Below are 19296 nucleotides of genomic sequence, written 5' to 3'. Positions count from 1 at the left end.
GCGCAGGCTCAGTAATTGTGGCTCACGGGCCTAGTTGCTCCGCGGCATGTGGGATCTTCCCAGACCAGGGCTCGAACCCGTGTCCCCTGCATTGGCAGGCAGATTCTCAACCACTGCGCCACCAGGGAAGCCCTGATTGTTCTTTACTGATTGCCTCAGACCGTTATGAAAATAATGTGTCACATTATTCTATAGCAGAAGAGAAATCTTTCCATTGTTCTGCATATGTATCCAGTAATGAATGTAAACACATAGATATGTGCATACTTGCTGACAGACGCTTCTTCATAGCTGACTCTATTATCAGGTTCTATGTAAATGTCAGGACTCTGATCCATTGAATTCAGTAAATTAGTGCTGTTTGCATCCCATCATGCCTTAGCATATACCTTGACTAAGCATGACCCTGAATATTCCCTGCTTGCTTATTCACTAGGATGATTATGTATGTCAATTTATTTTAGTTATAACCAATTTTTCTGTTTTCTTTATCTTCAGGTGTCTTATCCACAAGTCCAGATATATAATATCTCTAAATTATGTGTTTTGTATTTTACCTAGGTCTTGAATATCCTCTCACCAATAAGCTAGTCAACTACAAAATCAAGCAATGGTATGAAAATGGCCAATTAAGAAAATAAAATACCTTGCAAATTTCACACCATAAAATTTATTATGAAGATAGAATATAGTAATGTTGATCATTATATCTTACATTGGTACAATGTTTTATTGCTTTCAGGCTACTCTGTACACATTCTTTTAACAAATATTTACTGAGCATCTATTCTGGCACCTGGGAAAAAAGGACCATGACCTCTACTATCATAAGGGCTGCATAACATAAGGGGCAGGTGGTCAAAAATAAGAAAGGAAATAAGATCATTAGACATTTTCTTAAATTTATGAAAGAGAAAAATAGAATATTAAAGTATAATAAATGGGAGGGTGCATATTAGATCAACTAGTCAAGGAATGTTACCTCTGAAGAAGAGATATTTAGGTTGAAACTAAAGGATAAAAAGAAGTCAGTCCTATGGAAAACAGGAAGAAAAATATATCAGGAAGATATAGTGTGGCATGTGCAAAAGCCATGACACAGGAAAGATCCTGGTATTTAGGAAGGAATTAGAAGTTTGGAATGGTTGGTTAAAATGAATGAGAAGGACATTAGAAACAAATGAGGTTTAAAAAGTAGATAAAAACTAAACATGTAAGTAGTGTAAACAAATTTTTTAAACTGTGGGTCATGATCCACAATTTAATGGGTCACACTAGCATTAAAAAAAGAAAGAGACTATAGTAGACTAGACAACATCAGAACATATCACACCTAGTAAGGATAAGAATTATCTTGAGAAACTTTGTTTCTGTCATATGCATATACGGTGTGTGTGTGTGTGCATGTGTATATTTATCTGAGTATAAAAATGTACATCTAATTTTCTCAATGTGGATGGTTGTTTAAAAATCTTAAAGATATCATTATGGACTATGGCAAGAAGTTTGGATGTTATTTTAAGCTGGGAGAGGAGTTTAAGGAAGCTAAGGTACGGGGAGGTAAGGCAATGTTCCAGCCAGAGAAACAACTTAAAGAAAGGCCTGAGGTCAGAGACGTAACAGGAAACCATGAGAAAAGGGAGTAGCAAACAGGGCACACTGCTACAGATAAGCCATGTAAGATGATTCTGAAACATGTTCATTAGATATAATGAGAGGACATAATCTTATTGTAAGGTGTTTCCATGTAGTGCTAGCAAATATATGTCTGATTGGACTTGACTGAGGATATAAGTAACTAAAGGCAGCCAGAATGAATCAGTTTTAAATATTTTCAAAAAGTTTGGGAGCTAGGAGAATTTGGGAACTGGGAGAACTGTTGTTAGAGATAGCGGCAGCAATGGCCAACAGCGTTTGAGATGATTGTGGTCGTGTGGTGTCCTTACTGGACAACTCCTGGGGTGTGTTTTTGCCTTTGGTCTGGCTGCTGTCTAACAATGCTTGTACCTGTCTTTTTTCAGCTTGATTCTTCAGACTTCCTAGAAATTCTGAGTCACAAATATCTTTCAATAAATTCTTTGTTTTGCTTAAATAAGCCAGACTTGGTTTCTGCTGCTTGAAACCAAGAACTCTTAAACAGTTTTTCATTGTAAAGTTTTTATGGGAGTCACCAAAGCCCTGCATAGAAGTAGCTAAATTATTTGGAATCTTCAACAAATTGCAGTCTTGTGGTATGTAATATCTGGTTGGCTAACATGCACTACTTTTTTGAGTTTTTTTTTTTGTTTTTGTTTTATTTATTTATTTTTTGGCTGTGTTGGGTCTTCATTTCTGTACAAGGGCTTTCTCCAGTTGCGGCAAGCGGGGGCCACTCTTCATTGCGGTGCGGGGGCCACTCTTCATTGCGTTGCGCGGGCCTCTCTCTATTGCAGCCTCTCTTGTTGCGGAGCACAGGCTCCAGACACGCAGGCTCAGTAGTTGTGGCTCACGGGCCTAGTTGCTCCGCGGCATGTGGGATCTTCCCAGACCAGGGCTCGAACCCGTGTCCCCTGCATTAGCAGGCAGATTCTCAACCACTGCGCCACCAGGGAAGCCCCTTTTTTGAGTTTTGACATAGATCATTTCTTGAATGCTCTAAGTCAGACTGAAGGCAGAAGGTACATCAGAGAGGTGACAGGTCCATTTTGTGCAAGACACCAAAGGGGAAAACAGTAATTCAGAAAGGAATTCAAGTGACGTAATATAAGAGACTATTACCTAAGAATAAAAAACAATAAACTACATATAAAGTAATAAAATACTAGAATCACTAATGAAACACTTGATTTAAATTCAGAAGACATACTTATTTCAACTGCTAAAACAATAGGTAAAAAATAAAAGCATTTATCGAGCTGTTGCCACAACAGCTACAGAGGAAATACAAGAATGAATTATTAAAATGCAATAATAATCCTTGCAATAACTAATTGAGCTTTTTCATTCATATGTAGTATTTTTAATATTATATATGCTGATAATGTGCAGAGTACTGAAATCATAACTTTAAATTATCATTACATAAAGATATCTGGACATTTACACTTTACTGTGCATTTCAATTCTTCATTTGTATATCGTAAAGTAGTGGTTCTCACACTTTAGTGCACATCAGAACACCTGAAGGGTTTGTTAAAACACAGATTGCTAGGCTCCATTCCCCGAATTCCTGATTCAGTAGAACAGGGCTAGCGAACCAAAACTGGCACTTCTAACAAGGTTGGCATTTCTCAGATGAGGTACATGCTGCTGATCTGAGGAACACACTTAGAGAACCACTGTACTAGAGGATAATAAAAATGTGAAGACCAACTTTCACAGGAGTAAGGAAAAAAAGTGCTATTTCACAACTATTAGTGCTTTTAGTTTATTTGAGTTTTTTAAAAAGTCAAAGTCCACAGTTATAAAAGAAGTTTTATATTCTGTGGCAGTTATCCATGAAAGCCATTACCAAAATTTCTGTTCACTGCTATAATGGTTTTTGAAGCATACCAAAAAGGTGCACATAATAAGTACATATACAGGTCATCTGCCCTGACAACAGAAGTCAGGGAAGTAGATATAGACTTAAATCAACTTTGGCAGGAATGACATCATAAAAGATTCTGATCCAGAGTTACTGGTCTAAATTTACAAATAAGAAAAACTGGGCTGGATCATATGGTAGTTCTATTTTTAATTTTTTGAAGCACTTCCATACTGTTTTTCATAATGCCTGTACTAACTTACATTCCCACCAATCGTGCACAAGAGGTTCTTTTTCTCCACATTCTCTCCAACACTTACTTCTTATTCAGCCATTTGCAACAACATGGATGAACCTTGAGGGCATTATGCTAAGTGAAGTAAGTCAGATAGAGAAAGACAAGTATTGTATGATATCACTTATATGTGGAATATTAAAAATCAAACTCATTGGTGTAGCAAGTCAGAAAGAGAAAAACAAATATCGTTTATTAACGCATATATGTGGAATCTAGAAAAGTGGTACAGATGAACCTATTTGCAGGGCAGGAACAGAGACGCAGATGTAGAGAATGAACGTGTGGACACGGGGGCGGGGGGTCATGGGGGGTGGGATGAATTGAGAAATTGGGATTGACATAAGTACACTACCATGTGTAAAACAGATAGCTAGTGGGAACCTGCTGTATAGTGCAGGGAGCTCAGCTCGGTGCTCTGTGGTGACCTACAGGGGTAGAATGGGGGTGGGGGGGGTGGGAGGGAGGTCCAAGAGGGACGGGATATATGTACAGATACAGCTGATTCACTTCGTTGTACAGCAGAAACTAACACAACATTGTAAAGCAACTATACCCCAATTAAAAAAAAATCAAATTCATTGAAACAGAGAGCAGAATGGTACAGGGGCTGGGAGGTGGGAGAAATGGGGAGATATTGGTCAAAGGGTACAAACTTTCGGTTATAAGACGAATAAGTTCTGGGGATCTAATGTACAGCTTAGTGACTATAGTTAATAATACTGTATTGTATACTTGAAAAAAAAAGAAAAGAAGAACTGAGCAACCATATATATGCACATAAGCTCAAAAAAATTGTACTAGAAAAAAAAAAACTGAAAAAAAAGGTGTGTTATACTATGTTAGCAGCATCTCAATTCAGTTCCATTCATTTTTCCGTGTATATTTAAAACTACCAAGTAATCTGCTCTTGTGCCTCACCTGTCATCAAATGCTATTCTTTATTCAATTAATTCAACAAATACAGATTGAGCACCTATCATATACGACCGTTGTAGGTATGAGAGAGAGAATGGGGAGCAAACAAACAAGGTACTGGGCCCACATGACAGTTACATTCTAGTGGGGAAAAGACAGATATTAGATAAGTTAAAAGTAGATAGTGGAGAATGACAGATAGTCATAAGTGTTGTGGAAGAAATGTCTCTGTTAGAAACAATAAGGAAACTTAGGGCACAGAAAAACTGTTTGGCCAATAATAAGACTGAGGAGGATTCAATAACACAGGAAGAAAACAGAAGAATATAAAGTCAAAGAAGACAAAGAATCAAGGATAGAGTAGCTGACTAGTTGATTGCTGGAGATTTAGAAAAGTTAATCTAGAAGAAAGTCTATTAGATTTAACAAATGGAGGTCATCAATGACTTTGATAAGAGCAACTTCATTGTAATGTGGAGAAAAAAGCCAGCTTGGAAGAGAATGAAGAATATGAGGTCAATCCTAAGAGGATTCACTATAAAGAGGAACAGAGAAACCAGGTACTTGTTAGAGATGGATATGTTGTCAAGTGGGACTTTCAAAAATGGATAAACGCAGCTAAAGCATGTGTGTATGTTGTTGAGGCCAACCCAGGTGCTAACTCCAGGCAAACATGTGGTATGCCCCATACCCAAAGTTAGGCACACTGCTGGACTCAGGCAGTTTGGGACCTCGGAGGATTCCCTGGAGGCAAGTCTATTCGTCTGACTCCTTCTGAGGGCCAGACTAAGATTTGTTGGATTTGTCCCCTCCAAAACCTTCTGGCCATTACAAAGCTCAACCTTTGTGAACCAGCCTTCAACTCTGTATAGCTGGGGGATCTACAAGACTGTAGTCTCTTGTGAAGCACAATACAGTGTTTCCCAACCTTTTCCAAGGCATACTCCCAAACAAAGAGTTCTCACTCTAGCTTCCAAATATTTGTTCACGCAGAGATTTTTATAAGTTTAACTTCTTTTGCAGTTAGTTTTATAAGAGTAACTATACTAAAAGTGAATATGTTTTTTCAGACAATACAAATAACCCCATTTCCTGCTCTCTCTCATTACACCCTCCCCATCCTGAACCTGAACTGGTTAGTAATTAATGCTTTGAACTATTAATCCTCATTTCACAAATTAGGAAATCTAGGTGCAAATGTGTTATTTGCCTGATGTTATACTGTAGTCAGTAAGAGAAATGATACTTGAACTTGGGCCTCTGAAGTTCATTTAAGAAAACAATACAAGTTGGTTCTAAACCTAAAAAAGCACATGTGGATTTCCTTCATTTTCACCTTTTTTTTTTTTTTTTTATAAATTTATTTATTTATTTTTGGCTGTGTTGGGTCTTCGTTTCTGTGCGAGGGCTTTCTACAGTTGCGGTGAGCGGGGGCCACTCCTCATCGCGGTGCGCAGGCCTCTCACTATCGGGGCCTCTCCTGCTGCGGAGCACAGGCTCCAGACGCGCAGGCTCAGTAGTTATGGCTCATGGGCCCAATTGCTCTGCGGCATGTGGGATCCTCCCAGACCAGGGCTCGAACCCGTGTCCCCTGCATTGGTAGGCAGATTCTCAACCACTGTGCCACCAGGGAAGCCCATTTTCACCTTTTTTTTTAAAAAAAAAAAAAAAAAAAAAAAAGGAGGGAGGAGAGGAAGAGAAAATTTACAGGTCTAAACTTTTCCAAGTGTTATAATGCAGAATTATTCTGGACATTATGCTACTGAATATGAAAATATCACAGAGCAAATTGCCCTTAATGTGCATCAATTAATTCTACGAATGAGAAATATTAAAAAGGAATACAGCCAGGGCAGTCAAATAATAGCGTTTTCTTCTGGAAGCTGTTTAACTAAAACATTTGATGTTGAAAAATTAGTAAATATGGACTTTTCTATATATTTTATGAATATCCAAAGAACATCCTATATTCACAAAATAAATTTAACTATAAAAGTATAAGATGGGATTAAAAAAAAATACGATGATTCATACAAACAACAACAGACTCTTAGTCTTAAAGAGTCATCAGTCATAAAAAACCCCACGAGTTTATTATCTACAATAACATATACAATAATACAATAGCATAATGTATAAAATTTACTAAAAATTTTTTTTATGATTGGCCAACCCTTCCCCCCAAACCTCCAAATAACTCATGATCAAAAGACCTCTACCTACAGATCACTGGAAAGGAATATGTGTTGAAGGTCAGAAAATATGAACTCTAAATACTACCTAACTAGAGGTACAAATTATTGCACCTCTCTGGGCCTCAGTTTACCCACCTGCAAAGTGGAAAGATTAGAATAAATGATCTCCACGACCTTCACAACTCTGATATTCTGAGAAGCCATATTTGAAAGCCTTCCATTACTCTAGGAGGCAGATTGAAAAACATCTTGCTGTGATTTATGTCAGAGTGTTCTGCCTATGTTTTCCTCTAAGAGTTTTACAGTATCCGGGTTTACATTTAGGTCTTTAATTCATTTTGAGTTTATTTTTGTGCACGGTGTTAGGGAGTGATCTAATTTCATTCTTTTACATGTAGCTGTCTAGTTTTCCCAGCACCACTTGTTGAAGAGACTCTCTTTTCTCCATTGTATATTCTTGCCTCCTTTGTTATAGATTAGGTGACCATGGGTGTGTGGGTTTATCTCTGGACTTTCTATCCAAAATAAACATATGGGACCTAATTAAACTTAAAAGCTTTTTGCACAGCAAAGGAAACCATAAACAAAACGAAAGACAACCCTCAGAATGGAAGAAAATATTTGCAAACGAAGCAACCAACAAGGGACTAATCTCCAAAATATACAAACAGCTCATGAAACTCAATATCAAAAAAACAAACAACCCAATCAAAAAATGGGCATAAGATCTAAATAGACATTTCTCCAAAGAAGACATACAGATGGCTAAAAAGCACATGAAAAGATGTTCAACATCATTAATTATTAGGGAAATACAAATCAAAACTACAATGAGGTATCACCTCACACAGGTCAGAATGGCCATCATCAAAAAATCTACAAACAATAAATGCTGGAGAGGGTATGGAGAAAAGAGAACTCTCCTACACTGTTGGTGGCAATGTAAACTGGTACAGCCACTGTGGTGAATGGTATTGAGGTTCCTTAAGAAACTAAAAAACCTTAAGTTTTTAGTTTTAGTTTCCTTAAGAAACTAAAACTAGAGCTACCATATGATCCAGCAATCCCACTCCTTGGCATATATCCAGAGAAAACCATAATTTGAAAAGATGTTCATTGCAGCACTATTTACAATAGCCAGGACATGGAAGCAATCTAAATGTCCATCGACAGAAGAATGGATAAAGAAGATATGGTACACATATGCAATGGAACGTTAGCCATAAAAAAGAACGAAATAATGCCATTTGCAGCAATGTAGATAGACCTAGAGATTGTCATATTGAGTGAAGTCAGTCTAAGTCAGACAGAGAAAGACAAATATCATATGATATTGCTTATACGTGGAATCTAAAAAAAGGGTACAAATAAAATTATCTACAAAACAGAAATAGAGTTACAGATGTAGAAAACAAACTTATGGTTACCAGGGGGTAAGGAGGGGAGGGATAAATTGGAAGACTGGGATTGACATATACACACTACTATATATAAAATAGGTAACTAATAAGGACCTACTATATATAGCACAGGGAACTCTACTCAGTACTCTGTAATGGCCTATATGGGAAAAGAATCTAAAAAAGAGTGGATATATGTATATTTATAACTGATTCACTTTGCTGTACACCTGAAAATAACACAACATTGTAAATCAACTATACTCCAATAAAAATTAAAAAAAATAAATATAATAAAATAAAATTGAATAACAACAAAAAATAAACCTAAAAAAAAAAATAAATCCTTCCATTTTTGGAGATGGATGAAACAGGCTCTTCTCTAAATGTAGAGGACCTCAGTGCTCTTTTTTACACAAAATGGTAGTTCTCTCTCCAAGAGCTTTCTAAGTAATCAGCCATATACTTACTGAAATCTAAGTGGCAAGTGGATTCATTAACCAGATCCTACACCAATTTGAATGTATATATCAGTAGAAGCATAAAGAAAGTAGCCTCTTCATCTCAATTACAGAAATACCATACAACTATTTCTTCTAAGCAGAGAACATTTAAATGATAATAATAAAGCATAATTTTACCTGCAAAATCTTAAAACTTACTATTTCACTGAAAGACAAAATAGAAACTTGAAGAGTATCCCTATTAAGGTTTTTTATTAATTATTTTAAAAGCATATGGAAAGGATAATTGGATGGCTTCAGAAAACGCACTACCTATATGATTTTCAAATAAAGGTGAGTCCAATGGATTTTGAATAAATCTAGTCAATGTCAATATATTAATAATGTATCACCTCCTAAAGTATACCATGTGATGTTATTAAATATTATTCAGATAAGAGTTCTGTGGTCAGTTTTTAAAACACGACATTTCTTTCCTAGAGGATTTCTCAGAGCCTTTAAAAAACTAACAGAAATTTAAAGTCCACAAAAGAAGTTCATGCAGTGTTTTCCTGCTTGTGAAACCACAGAATTTTTTAATGGGACATTTTATGAAACACAGTTTGGTAAATTCTTTATTGGGTTTGATGAGAAATCTGTAATTTAAACAGGAAGATTATGAGAATACTTTCTACCAGTCAAGTCTTACTGCAATAGATACCCATTACAATGAACACCTTGACATTTTAAAACACTAATCATCTCTAAACAGCGGATAAGCTTCAAAGACCACTTGATATAAGAAAATCCTTTAAAATTAAAAAAGTTTTTTCAAAAAAGATTTCTTAATTTGGACAAGATACAGTATGATGTCTTTATTTCCACTTTGACTAATATGATGGAGGAATAAGTGGGGAAGTATGAGTCAAAAAAGGAGTGGGGGAAAGAAAAAAAATCATTATTTAAAAAAATTGATTTCTCGGCTACAAGAAATTTCAATTGAATTGGACTCTCTCTACGTGGTATGCACTGTTTACCAGCTGTTTTAATTACAATCTACTAAATTATTAGATATCATAAATTGTAAGAATCCATAACAATGGACAAGACTATGATCCAGCCCAGTAAAAAATATTCTTGGGAAAACTATTGCAAGGAAATACACAAATGTGGGCTCCTACAGAAGCAATGATAAGGAGGAACAAGAGTTAGGTTACCTTCTCCCTTGAGTAAAAAGCTATTCTACTCCAAAACACCACTATAAAGCAGTCTCAGTTGTTCACTTGAAATATACATCCTCACTCACTGACTCATACTGTTAAATCCTGTTATGCTACCAGTAACGTCCATAGTCATAGAGAGAACCAGTAAATACTTTAGTATTGTCAAATTATAATGATTACACATTTTCATAAGTGATGACACATATCTGTGAGGGCTATCATCACCTCTTGAGTGAGATCCCTTGCATTATGGCTACTTGGCATGGGGCTGCTGGTGACAGGAGCAACAGTGAACCAGTACTTACTAACCATGCACAGGCTGCAGGGCCATGTACTGGGTGCTTGAAAGTTCATGATAAAGATCGGCATCCCTATCTTCTGTGAGTTTCATTAGCAAAAAGCATTTATTATCACAAAGAAGTGGGAATCTCACTATGATCCAAGTCAGGGACCAAACACTAGTTGGCTATTAATTTAATATGGTGGAACAGAAGAATATGAAATACTCTCTCCTAACACACATGGAAGTGTATCAAATAAAAAGAGGGAGTATAAAGACTTCAAAATGAACTTTAGAGACAAAAATTGTACATAGTTAAATGTCAGCGCTACAAAATTACAGAAAGATTGGAATAGCTTAAGCTGAAAAATTTTTTTGGTTATATTTGAAAAAAGATGTTCATAGTCCTCTAACTACTAAAATTTTGAGTGTAATTCATGGCAACACAATGTTTCTTTAGTAAATATGAAAATGGTGCTACAGAATCTTTAGTCAAATGTTGTACTGAAATTGAAATTGTAATGAAAGGTTTTTAAAGATGCATCTTCTCTATCTTGACCAACGTGCACATTTGTGACATAATTAGCTGGAGTTGAGGATGCAGTCTGGGCCCACACAGACTGGATCAAAACTAATTGGACTTTGTGGCAAATGAACTCATGACCTAGACCTCATTAGTCATGATCTAACCAACTTAGTTTGCGGGCCATAGAAAATTCATGTTGGCGTGAGATGTTTACTTTGAATTATTTCTGCACTTAAATGGGGCCTATAATTTTAAAGAGCCAACTTTAGAGGTGCTGATTTTCTAAGGTTTTGTGAATGAGTGAACTCACCAATCTCACATTTACCTATTATATGGAAGACCCTAATGTCAGCGGCGGGGTAGTTTTAAAAGGCACAAGGCAATATGCAGAATTCAGAACGATAAATAGGAGAGGAAAATGTAAAAATAAAAAACTAGAGCACATAATTGTACGGTGATAACTAATGTTTATTGAGTGTTTACAATTTCTCAGAAGCTACACAAAATACTTTTGATAAGCTATCTCCATATTTCATAAATGAAGAAAGTGAAGCAGGCTGTGTATCTTTCACAAAGTCACACACTAGTAATCACTCTCCTTTACCTTGGGTCAATGATAAATGACCGTGATAGATATTACGGAGTTAACTGTCTCAACATGCATGCCAACTACCCTTTTCCCTTGCTGCCATCTACCATATAGACATGAAAGCTACAAACCTGCATTCCTAGATTCCTCTGCAGCTAGCTACTACTTTTTTTTTTTTAATTAATTATTTTTGGCTGCGTTGGGTCTTTGTTGCTGCGCGCAGGCTTTCTCTATCTGTGGTGAGCGGGGGCTACTCTTCGTTGAGGTGCGTGGGCTTCTTATTGCTGTGGCTTTTCTTGTTGTGGAGCATGGGCTCTAGGTGCTCGGGCTTCAGTAGTTGCAGCATGTGGACTCAGTAGTTGTGGAGCACAGGCTTAGTTGCTCTGTGGCGTGTGGGATCTTCCCGGACCAGGGCTCAAACCTGTGTCCCCTGCATTGGCAGGCGGATTCTTAACCACTGCACCACCACAGAAGTCCCCTAACTACTACTTTGTTACACAGTTATGGCCAATGAGATATAAGCAAAATGGAGCTGGGAGTTTCTGGGAAAGCCTGTGTGTGTGTGTGTGTGTGTGTGTGTGTGTGTGTGTGTGTACACATATATATATATGTACGTATATACCATATGTAACATATCCTCTTCTTCCACCTTCCCTCTTCTTGCTGTCTGGAATACAGATGTGATGGCTGTAACCAAAGCAAATTTACTACCGTACCAGCAAATCTTGGCCCTGACATCCTTGAGCTGCTAAACTAATGTCAGCCACAGACTAAGAGGAAGTACAATTGTGGATGTTTCTAGGCTCATTTCCTGTCATCTTTGGTTAGCTTAGCACTAAGCCAGCTCAGCTGGTCTAAGTTAATCCTAATGGAAGAACAGGCTGATGGAACTGAGCTTCAGAGGCACCCACTCCTCCCTAGATAAGAAAGCCATTTTTTTTTCTACTACATAACCAGTTAATGTCTACTGCCCTGATCTCTAGAAATATGTAGCACTCTGTGAGGCCAGAGATCTTCTACTGGAGCAATTTCCATGGTGCAATCCAGTCTAACTAGAGGGAAGTGATTTATGCCAGCTTGTAAGATTTTCTCCACTAAGGTTTATTTTATATTTGCACCACATGGTGCCAGTTATTTGCACAATATGCTACCTCTGGATTTCTTATTACCTGACAAAAATAAAAGTCCTAATTTGTTTAAACCTCTTTTTGTCAGATTTTCTTGGCTTCTTAGCTGACAGAATGCTGTAATAAATGTAAGACAAAATGTTATGGAATGGCAGAATGATAACTTAGCTCTCCAGTGGGGTCTGGTAAGGCTTTACCTAGGATGTCTTTGAACTAGGAGAACACACTAGGTAGGAAATGGTACCTGCTTGAACAAAGGTAGAGTATATAATGACTTTACTCTGAGGTAGTTGTGACAGATCTACCACAGGCAAGAATGAAACGACAATACAATTCAGTGACCTCTAGCAGTGTCTAGAAACCCATTTATTTTCCCTGATAGCATAAAGGACCAAGTGGCAGGCATCCTTATTTTTTTTCGGGACAAATGCCAACAGGAGTTTGGATTTACGGTACAGATTCCGAAAGCAGGCTCCAGGATGCCCTGGCCTTACACAACAAAGAGGTAAAAAATATTCAGTATGTCTAAAATATGTAAAGTATTATAGATTCACTAGAGTAACAGAAATGTATTGACCCTTTATTATGTGTCAATCACCTAAATAAATGTAAATAAAATAACAAAATGACAACAGTTCCCATTCAGGGAGAGTTCTTCTTAGTATGATAAATATAAATAAGCATTCATAGCACCATGTGGAAGTGGAAGTCTGGGTATAGTGCTGTCTTTACCGTACAGGGGACAAATAAGTTAACTGCAGAGGAGAGCCAGGGTCCACGTCTCAAGGGAGGGGGTGATGTGTTAGTCTGTAAAGATTTCACTATACCGGGGGTAGCAGTTTTGGAAGGAAAGAGAAAAGGCACAGAATGATATTCCAGCAGAGAAAACAAACCACATGTCCAAAAATACAGAGGTGTGAAAGGAGAGTACTTGGGGAAACATGCACAAAGTTGGTTGTTCCTAGAAGAGGTGGAAGATGAAACTAGAGAGGTAGGAAGGGGGAGAATGCCAAGGTGGAGAGTTCCACTTTATTTTATAGGTAATGGAGGTTTAAAGGCAGTGGTGATTTAGGCAGATTCAGTGACCAAAAGCAATGAGAAAAGAGAGACAGTCAAGATCAATGAAGAGTTTTCAGTTTTGTATCATCTACTATATACCAGGCCCTGTGCTAGTTGCTTTACACACATAGCCTTAAATCCTCACAACAATCCAGAAAGAGTAAGGCAATTGCCCTCCCACTTCCCAGGAAAGAGTAATAAAAGCTCAGAATAGTTAAGTACTTTGACCATGATTATACAACTAATAGATAGTTAAACCAGGATTTTAAGTTGTTTAGTTATAATAATAGGTAACAATAAATGCATTTTCTACATACCATACACTCTTCTGGTGTTAGATTTATTGCAGTGGAACAAAAACAACAACAACAAAAACCGGACAAAAATCCCTGCCCTCGTGGTTGGTGTCATGGTAATCTATGAAATCACCCAAGGAATAGGTGCAGTAATAATAAAGAAAGCAGAGGTTATCAACCTAGGGCACACAGAAGAGTCAATGAGAGAATTTGAATTCATTTTAGAACTTAGAGATCCAACAGATTGCAAACAAAAACCTGTGGTAAATGAAAACAAACCTGGTGACTTATAATAGTTATTAGTCCCTTTATTTATAATAACATCCTGAATCTTAACCCAAAGTGTCTGAAAAACTCAAATGAAATAAATGTACAAATTGACATTACTGTTGATGCAAAGGAGATGGGTTGGGAGTTTTAGGGGGAGGAAAAGTTCAGACAGGAAAATAAGATTTATTGAGTATCAGGCACTTTTACGTAAAGTAAGTACCTCATTTAATAAACGCAAAAAACCCTCCTAATATAGTAGTTTTATATTAGTTTACAGAAAACACGTACACAAAAATTCACCTTATTTGTAAAAACAAAAAGCATAGGTTTAAGAAGGTATTATTATAATATAGAAATCACCCACAAGGGATATATTTTTCTCAACCTAGTGAAAACGATTAAAGGGCATAGCAATGTTAATAACTTAAAATATTCTACTAGGGTTAAGTGAGAGGAAAATGACCATATATTCTTAGTGAACATACATCGGCTTAAGCTCAAACATCAGTTTAAGTTAATAACCCTACTCTAGTAAAAAATTACTGTGAAAACAAGGAAACAATTTGGGACGAGTAGAAGGTGTCAGAAAGTACCTTACTTTTCTCTAACCGAGGGAGCGGGAGAATGAATACAACTTCCATACATAAACTTACATTGCTCCATTGGTATAGACAGTGTCGCTTCCTTCCACGTACTGCACCTGAGCTGGGTAGACATGCTGTACCTGCTGCACAGTCTGTACCTGCTGCACCTGGAAAGCAAATATTAGGACTTTGGTGAGGGGTAGATACAGTAGAATGAATATACAGCATTAGATTTCCTCAAAGATTTCTCTAGGGTGTTGATAAACATGAGAATGTTTTATGATGAAAACTGTTAGGTTCATGCTAATTTCAAGATAAGTGCATGTTGGGTCCAAATCAACTGTAGCATTTATGCAAATAAATTCTGTAACATTCTTGCAGTTATATATGTATATACACACTTCAAGTGTTTAGGGTGAAATTCTGAAAGCTCGGCACTTATTTTGATGATTTATGAAATTCTCTTCACCTGGCTGGTGAATGCTACATTTATTTTTTAATTAAGAAATTCACAATGGAAAAGTTCAAACACTTATACATATAAAAAATACTATAATAAACCCCATGTAATCATCATCCAAGATAAATAACTGTCACCAGACCTTCCCCTTTAGTCCCTCACAGGATTATTTAAAAGTAAGTACAGAACTTGCATCATTTCACTGGTAATATTTCACTTTTTTCCTAAGAGAAAAGAGCTACTTTTAACATGAACACAATACTAACATCAGAAATAAAACATTAACAATTCCTTAATATCATATAAACCCCAGTGATTGTTCAAATTTCTCTAATTATTCCAATGTCTTCTTAGAGTTGGCTTGTTCAAATCAGATCCAAACAAGGTCTACATGTTACATCTGGCTGATATTTCCTATCTTTCTCTTTTAATCTCTAACAGTTTCCCATCCTTTTTATATCTTGACTATTAGTTATTGAAAAAACTGGGTCATTTATCTAGTAGAATTTCTAGAATGCTAAATTTGGCTTATAGCATCCCTGAGATGTCATTTAATAAATTCCTCTATCTTCGTATTTCCTATAAATGGGTAGTTAGATCAAGGACCTTGAATAGATTCAATTTTTAAAAAGCTGTGTACTTCTTATTGCATCATATAGGTTGCCATAGAACAGCTGGTTGTCTCTCATTCTGCAATATTATTTGATCAGGGGGTTCAGGTGTTGTCAGCTGGATACATTGATTATAATGTTTCCTAGCTATGTTTTACCTGAGGATATCACTAGTCATTGATGATCATTTTCTAGAGGGATTATTTCAATTAATAAAAGGCTGCAATCTTATGGTAATCTGATTCTGTTATTCCCTCTTCATTTATTAGTAGAATTCTATAAAGGAATTCCTCTTATTAGTATTTGCTTACTCTGAAATAAGGTTTGTACAGGAAGAATAGGATAAATGCATGATTCATTATTTACCAGTACTCAGAATAATGATTTTTTTCCCCTAGCTCCCTCCGCAAGGTGACCAATGTGGCTTTTAGTTTGATTTTGCTTGTATCCTTATGATTTTTAACTTTTGAACATACTGTATTTGATTTGTTTTAACACAGCAGTCTTTTTTTCCCCTAAAATTGTCCCATCTTTGACAAATGATAGACCCTTCAAACTGTATCCTGTGTCCTTTGACATGACTACAGTAATCTTTCTCTAACTCCCATGCTTTCTGTTATGATAAGATGGACCAGACCTACCTCTTGTATTTCCTGTCCTAGATCTGAAATCAACTATTTCTTAAAAATTTCCCTGGGTCTTATTATTTAGGAGTAATATAAATATGTAAAAACTGTTTGGGAAAGCAATTTACCAACAGGCAAACTATTTGACATCTTTGTGATTTCTTCTACAGAAGTATTCACCATCTGAAGAGTTGCTGTATAATATTATTTTTAAAAATACAGTTTATAAGAGCAAGAAGTTAGAAGGAAAAGCCTTAATGACTGTGAAAAGAAGAGTAATTAAATAAATATAGGAAACCATTCTGTAGAATATATGGTTGATGTTAAAAGAATAAAGTAAGATTGATACATACTTTAATAGCAAGATCTCTAAAACATATTCTAAGTGAAAAAGTATGTTGCTGAAAAATACCTACAGTGTAATTTGATTTATGTATATATCTGCATACATGGGCACATGTGCATACAAATGTACTTACATATATAAAGGAAAATAGAAGGATGCACACCAAACTTCTAAAAATGGTTACTTTGATGAGCGACATTAAATGAGATGGAAGAGGGCTTCCCTGGTGGTGCAGCGGTTAAGAATCCGCCTGCCAGGTCTGGGCAAGATGGCGGAAGAGTAAGACGCGGAGATCACCTTCCTTCCCACAGATACATTAGAAATACATCTACACGTGGAACTGCTCCTACAGAACACCCACTGAACGCTGGCAGAAGATGTCAGACCTCCCAAAAGGCAAGAAACTCCCCACGTACTTGGGTAGAGCAAAAGAAAAAAGAAAAAACAGAGACAAAAGAATAGGGATGGGACCTGCACCAGTGGGAAGGAGCTGTGAAGGAGGAAAGGTTTCCACACACTAGGAAGCCCCTTCGCGGGTGGAGACTGCGGGTGGCAGAGGGGGGAAGCTTCAGAGCCACGGAGGAGAGCGCAGCCACAGGGGTGTGGAGGGCAAAGTGGAGAGATTCCCGCACAGAGGTTCGGTGCCGGCCAGCACTCACCAGCCCGAGAGGCTTGTGTGCTCACCCGCCGGGGTGGGCGGAGGCTGGGAGCTGAGGCTCGGGCTTTGGTCGGATCGCAGGGAGAGGACTGGGGTTGGCAGCGTGAATACAGCCTGAAGGGGTTAGCGCACCACAGCTAGCCAGGAGGGAGTCCGGGAAAAAGCCTGCAGCTGCCGAAGAGGCAAGAGACTTTTTCTTGCCTCTTTGTTTCGCGGTGTGCAAGGAGAGGGGATTCAGAGCGCGGCCTAAACGAGCTCCAGAGACGGGTGCGAGCCGCGGCTATCAGCGGGGACCCCAGAGATGGGCGCGAGCCGCGGCGATCAGCGCGGGCCCCAGAGACGGGCATGGGACGCTAAGGCTGCTGCTGCCGCCACCAAGAAGCCTGTGTGCAAGCACAGTTCACTCTCCACACCGCCCCGTCCTGGAGCCTGTGCAGCCCACCACTGCCAGGCTCCCATGATCCAGGGACAACTTCCCCGGGAGAACGCATGGCGCGCCTCAGGCTGCTGCAACGTCACGCTGGCCTCTGCCGCCTCAGGCTCGCCCCGCATCTGTACCCCTCCCTCCCCCCGGCCTGAGTGAGCCAGAGCCCCCGATGCAGCTGCTCCTTTAACCCCGTCCTGTGTGAGCGAAGAACAGATGCCCTCAGGCGACCTGCACACAGAGGCGGGTCCAAATCCAAAGCTGAACCCCGGGAGCTGTGCGAACAAAAAAGAGAAAGGGAAATCTCTCCCAGCAGCCTCAGAAGCAGCGGATTAAAGCTCCACAAACAACTTGATGTACCTGCATCTGTTGAATACCTCAACAGACAATGAATCATCCCAAATTCAGGAGGTGGACTTTGGGAGCAGGATATATTAATTTTTCTCCTTTTCCTTTTTTTGTGAGTGTATATGTGTATGCTTCTGGGTGAGATTTTGTCTGTATAGCTTTGCTTTCACCATTTGTCCTAGGGTTCGGTCCATCCGTTTTTTTTTTTTTTTTACTTGAAAAATTTTTTTTCTTAATAATTTTTTCCTTATTTTTTATTTTAAAAAATTTAAAAAAACTTTTCTTAATAATTTTTTTAATTTTTTATTTCAAAAAATTAAAAAAATTTTTCTTAATAATTTTTTCTTATTTTTATTATAAAAAATTAATAAATTTATTTTTAAAAAATTAAAAAAAATTTTTAATAAATTTTTTCGTAATAATTTTTTTCTTATTTTTTATTATAATAGCTTTATTTTATTTTATTTTATCCTCTTTCTTTCTTTCTTTCTATTTTTTCTCCCTTTTATTCTGAGCCGTGTGGATGAAAGGCTCTTGGTGCTCCAGCCAGGCATCAGGGCTGTGCCTCTGAGGTGGGAGAGCCAACTTCAGGACACTGGTCCACAAGAGACCTCCCAGCTCCACGTAATACCAAACAGTGAAAATCTCTCAGAGATCTCCACCTCAACATCAAGACCCAGCTTCACTCAACGACCAGCAAGCTACAGTGCTGGACACCCTATGCCAAACAACTAGCAAGACAGGAACACAGCCCCATCCATTAGCAGAGAGGCTGCCTAAAATCATAATAAGGCCACAGACACCCCAAAACACACCACCAGACGTGGACGTGCCCACCAGAAAGACAAGATCCAGCCTCATCTACCAGAACACAGGCACTAGTCCCCTCTACCAGGAAGCCTACACAACCCACTGAACCAACCTTAGCCACTGGGGACAGATACCAAAAACAACAGGAACTATGAACCTGCAGCCTGTGAAAAGGAGACCCCAAACACAGTAAGATAAGCAAAATGAGAAGACAGAAAAACACACAGCAGATGAAGGAGCAGGGTCAAAACACAACAGACCTAACAAATGAAGAGGAAATAGGCAGTCTACCTGAAAAAGAAT

The 19296-nt window shown here is 37.9% G+C and overlaps 1 protein-coding gene and 1 long non-coding RNA gene across 20 annotated transcripts in view; one reads left to right on the top strand and one right to left on the bottom strand.

The window, feature by feature from the left end:
- RFX3 (regulatory factor X3) overlaps positions 1-19296 on the bottom strand; it is a 303201-nt gene that overhangs the window by 108319 nt on the left and 175586 nt on the right. For all 19 annotated transcript variants that reach the window (XM_082404391.1, XM_082404387.1, XM_082404393.1 and 16 more), the window contains one exon: positions 14780-14877. In XM_082404391.1, coding sequence (XP_082260517.1) covers positions 14780-14877 — 98 coding nt within the window. The remainder of the gene's footprint in view (positions 1-14779; positions 14878-19296) is intronic.
- Positions 1-19296, top strand: part of LOC309634424 — a 144362-nt gene that overhangs the window by 52794 nt on the left and 72272 nt on the right. The window lies entirely within an intron of this gene.

The sequence above is a fragment of the Balaenoptera borealis genome (assembly GCF_965194805.1).
Source record: "Balaenoptera borealis genome assembly, chromosome: 8".
Taxonomy (NCBI): domain Eukaryota; kingdom Metazoa; phylum Chordata; class Mammalia; order Artiodactyla; family Balaenopteridae; genus Balaenoptera; species Balaenoptera borealis.
The sequence above is the reverse complement of the archived record's forward strand: the minus strand, read 5'-3'. Positions and strand labels throughout refer to the sequence as shown.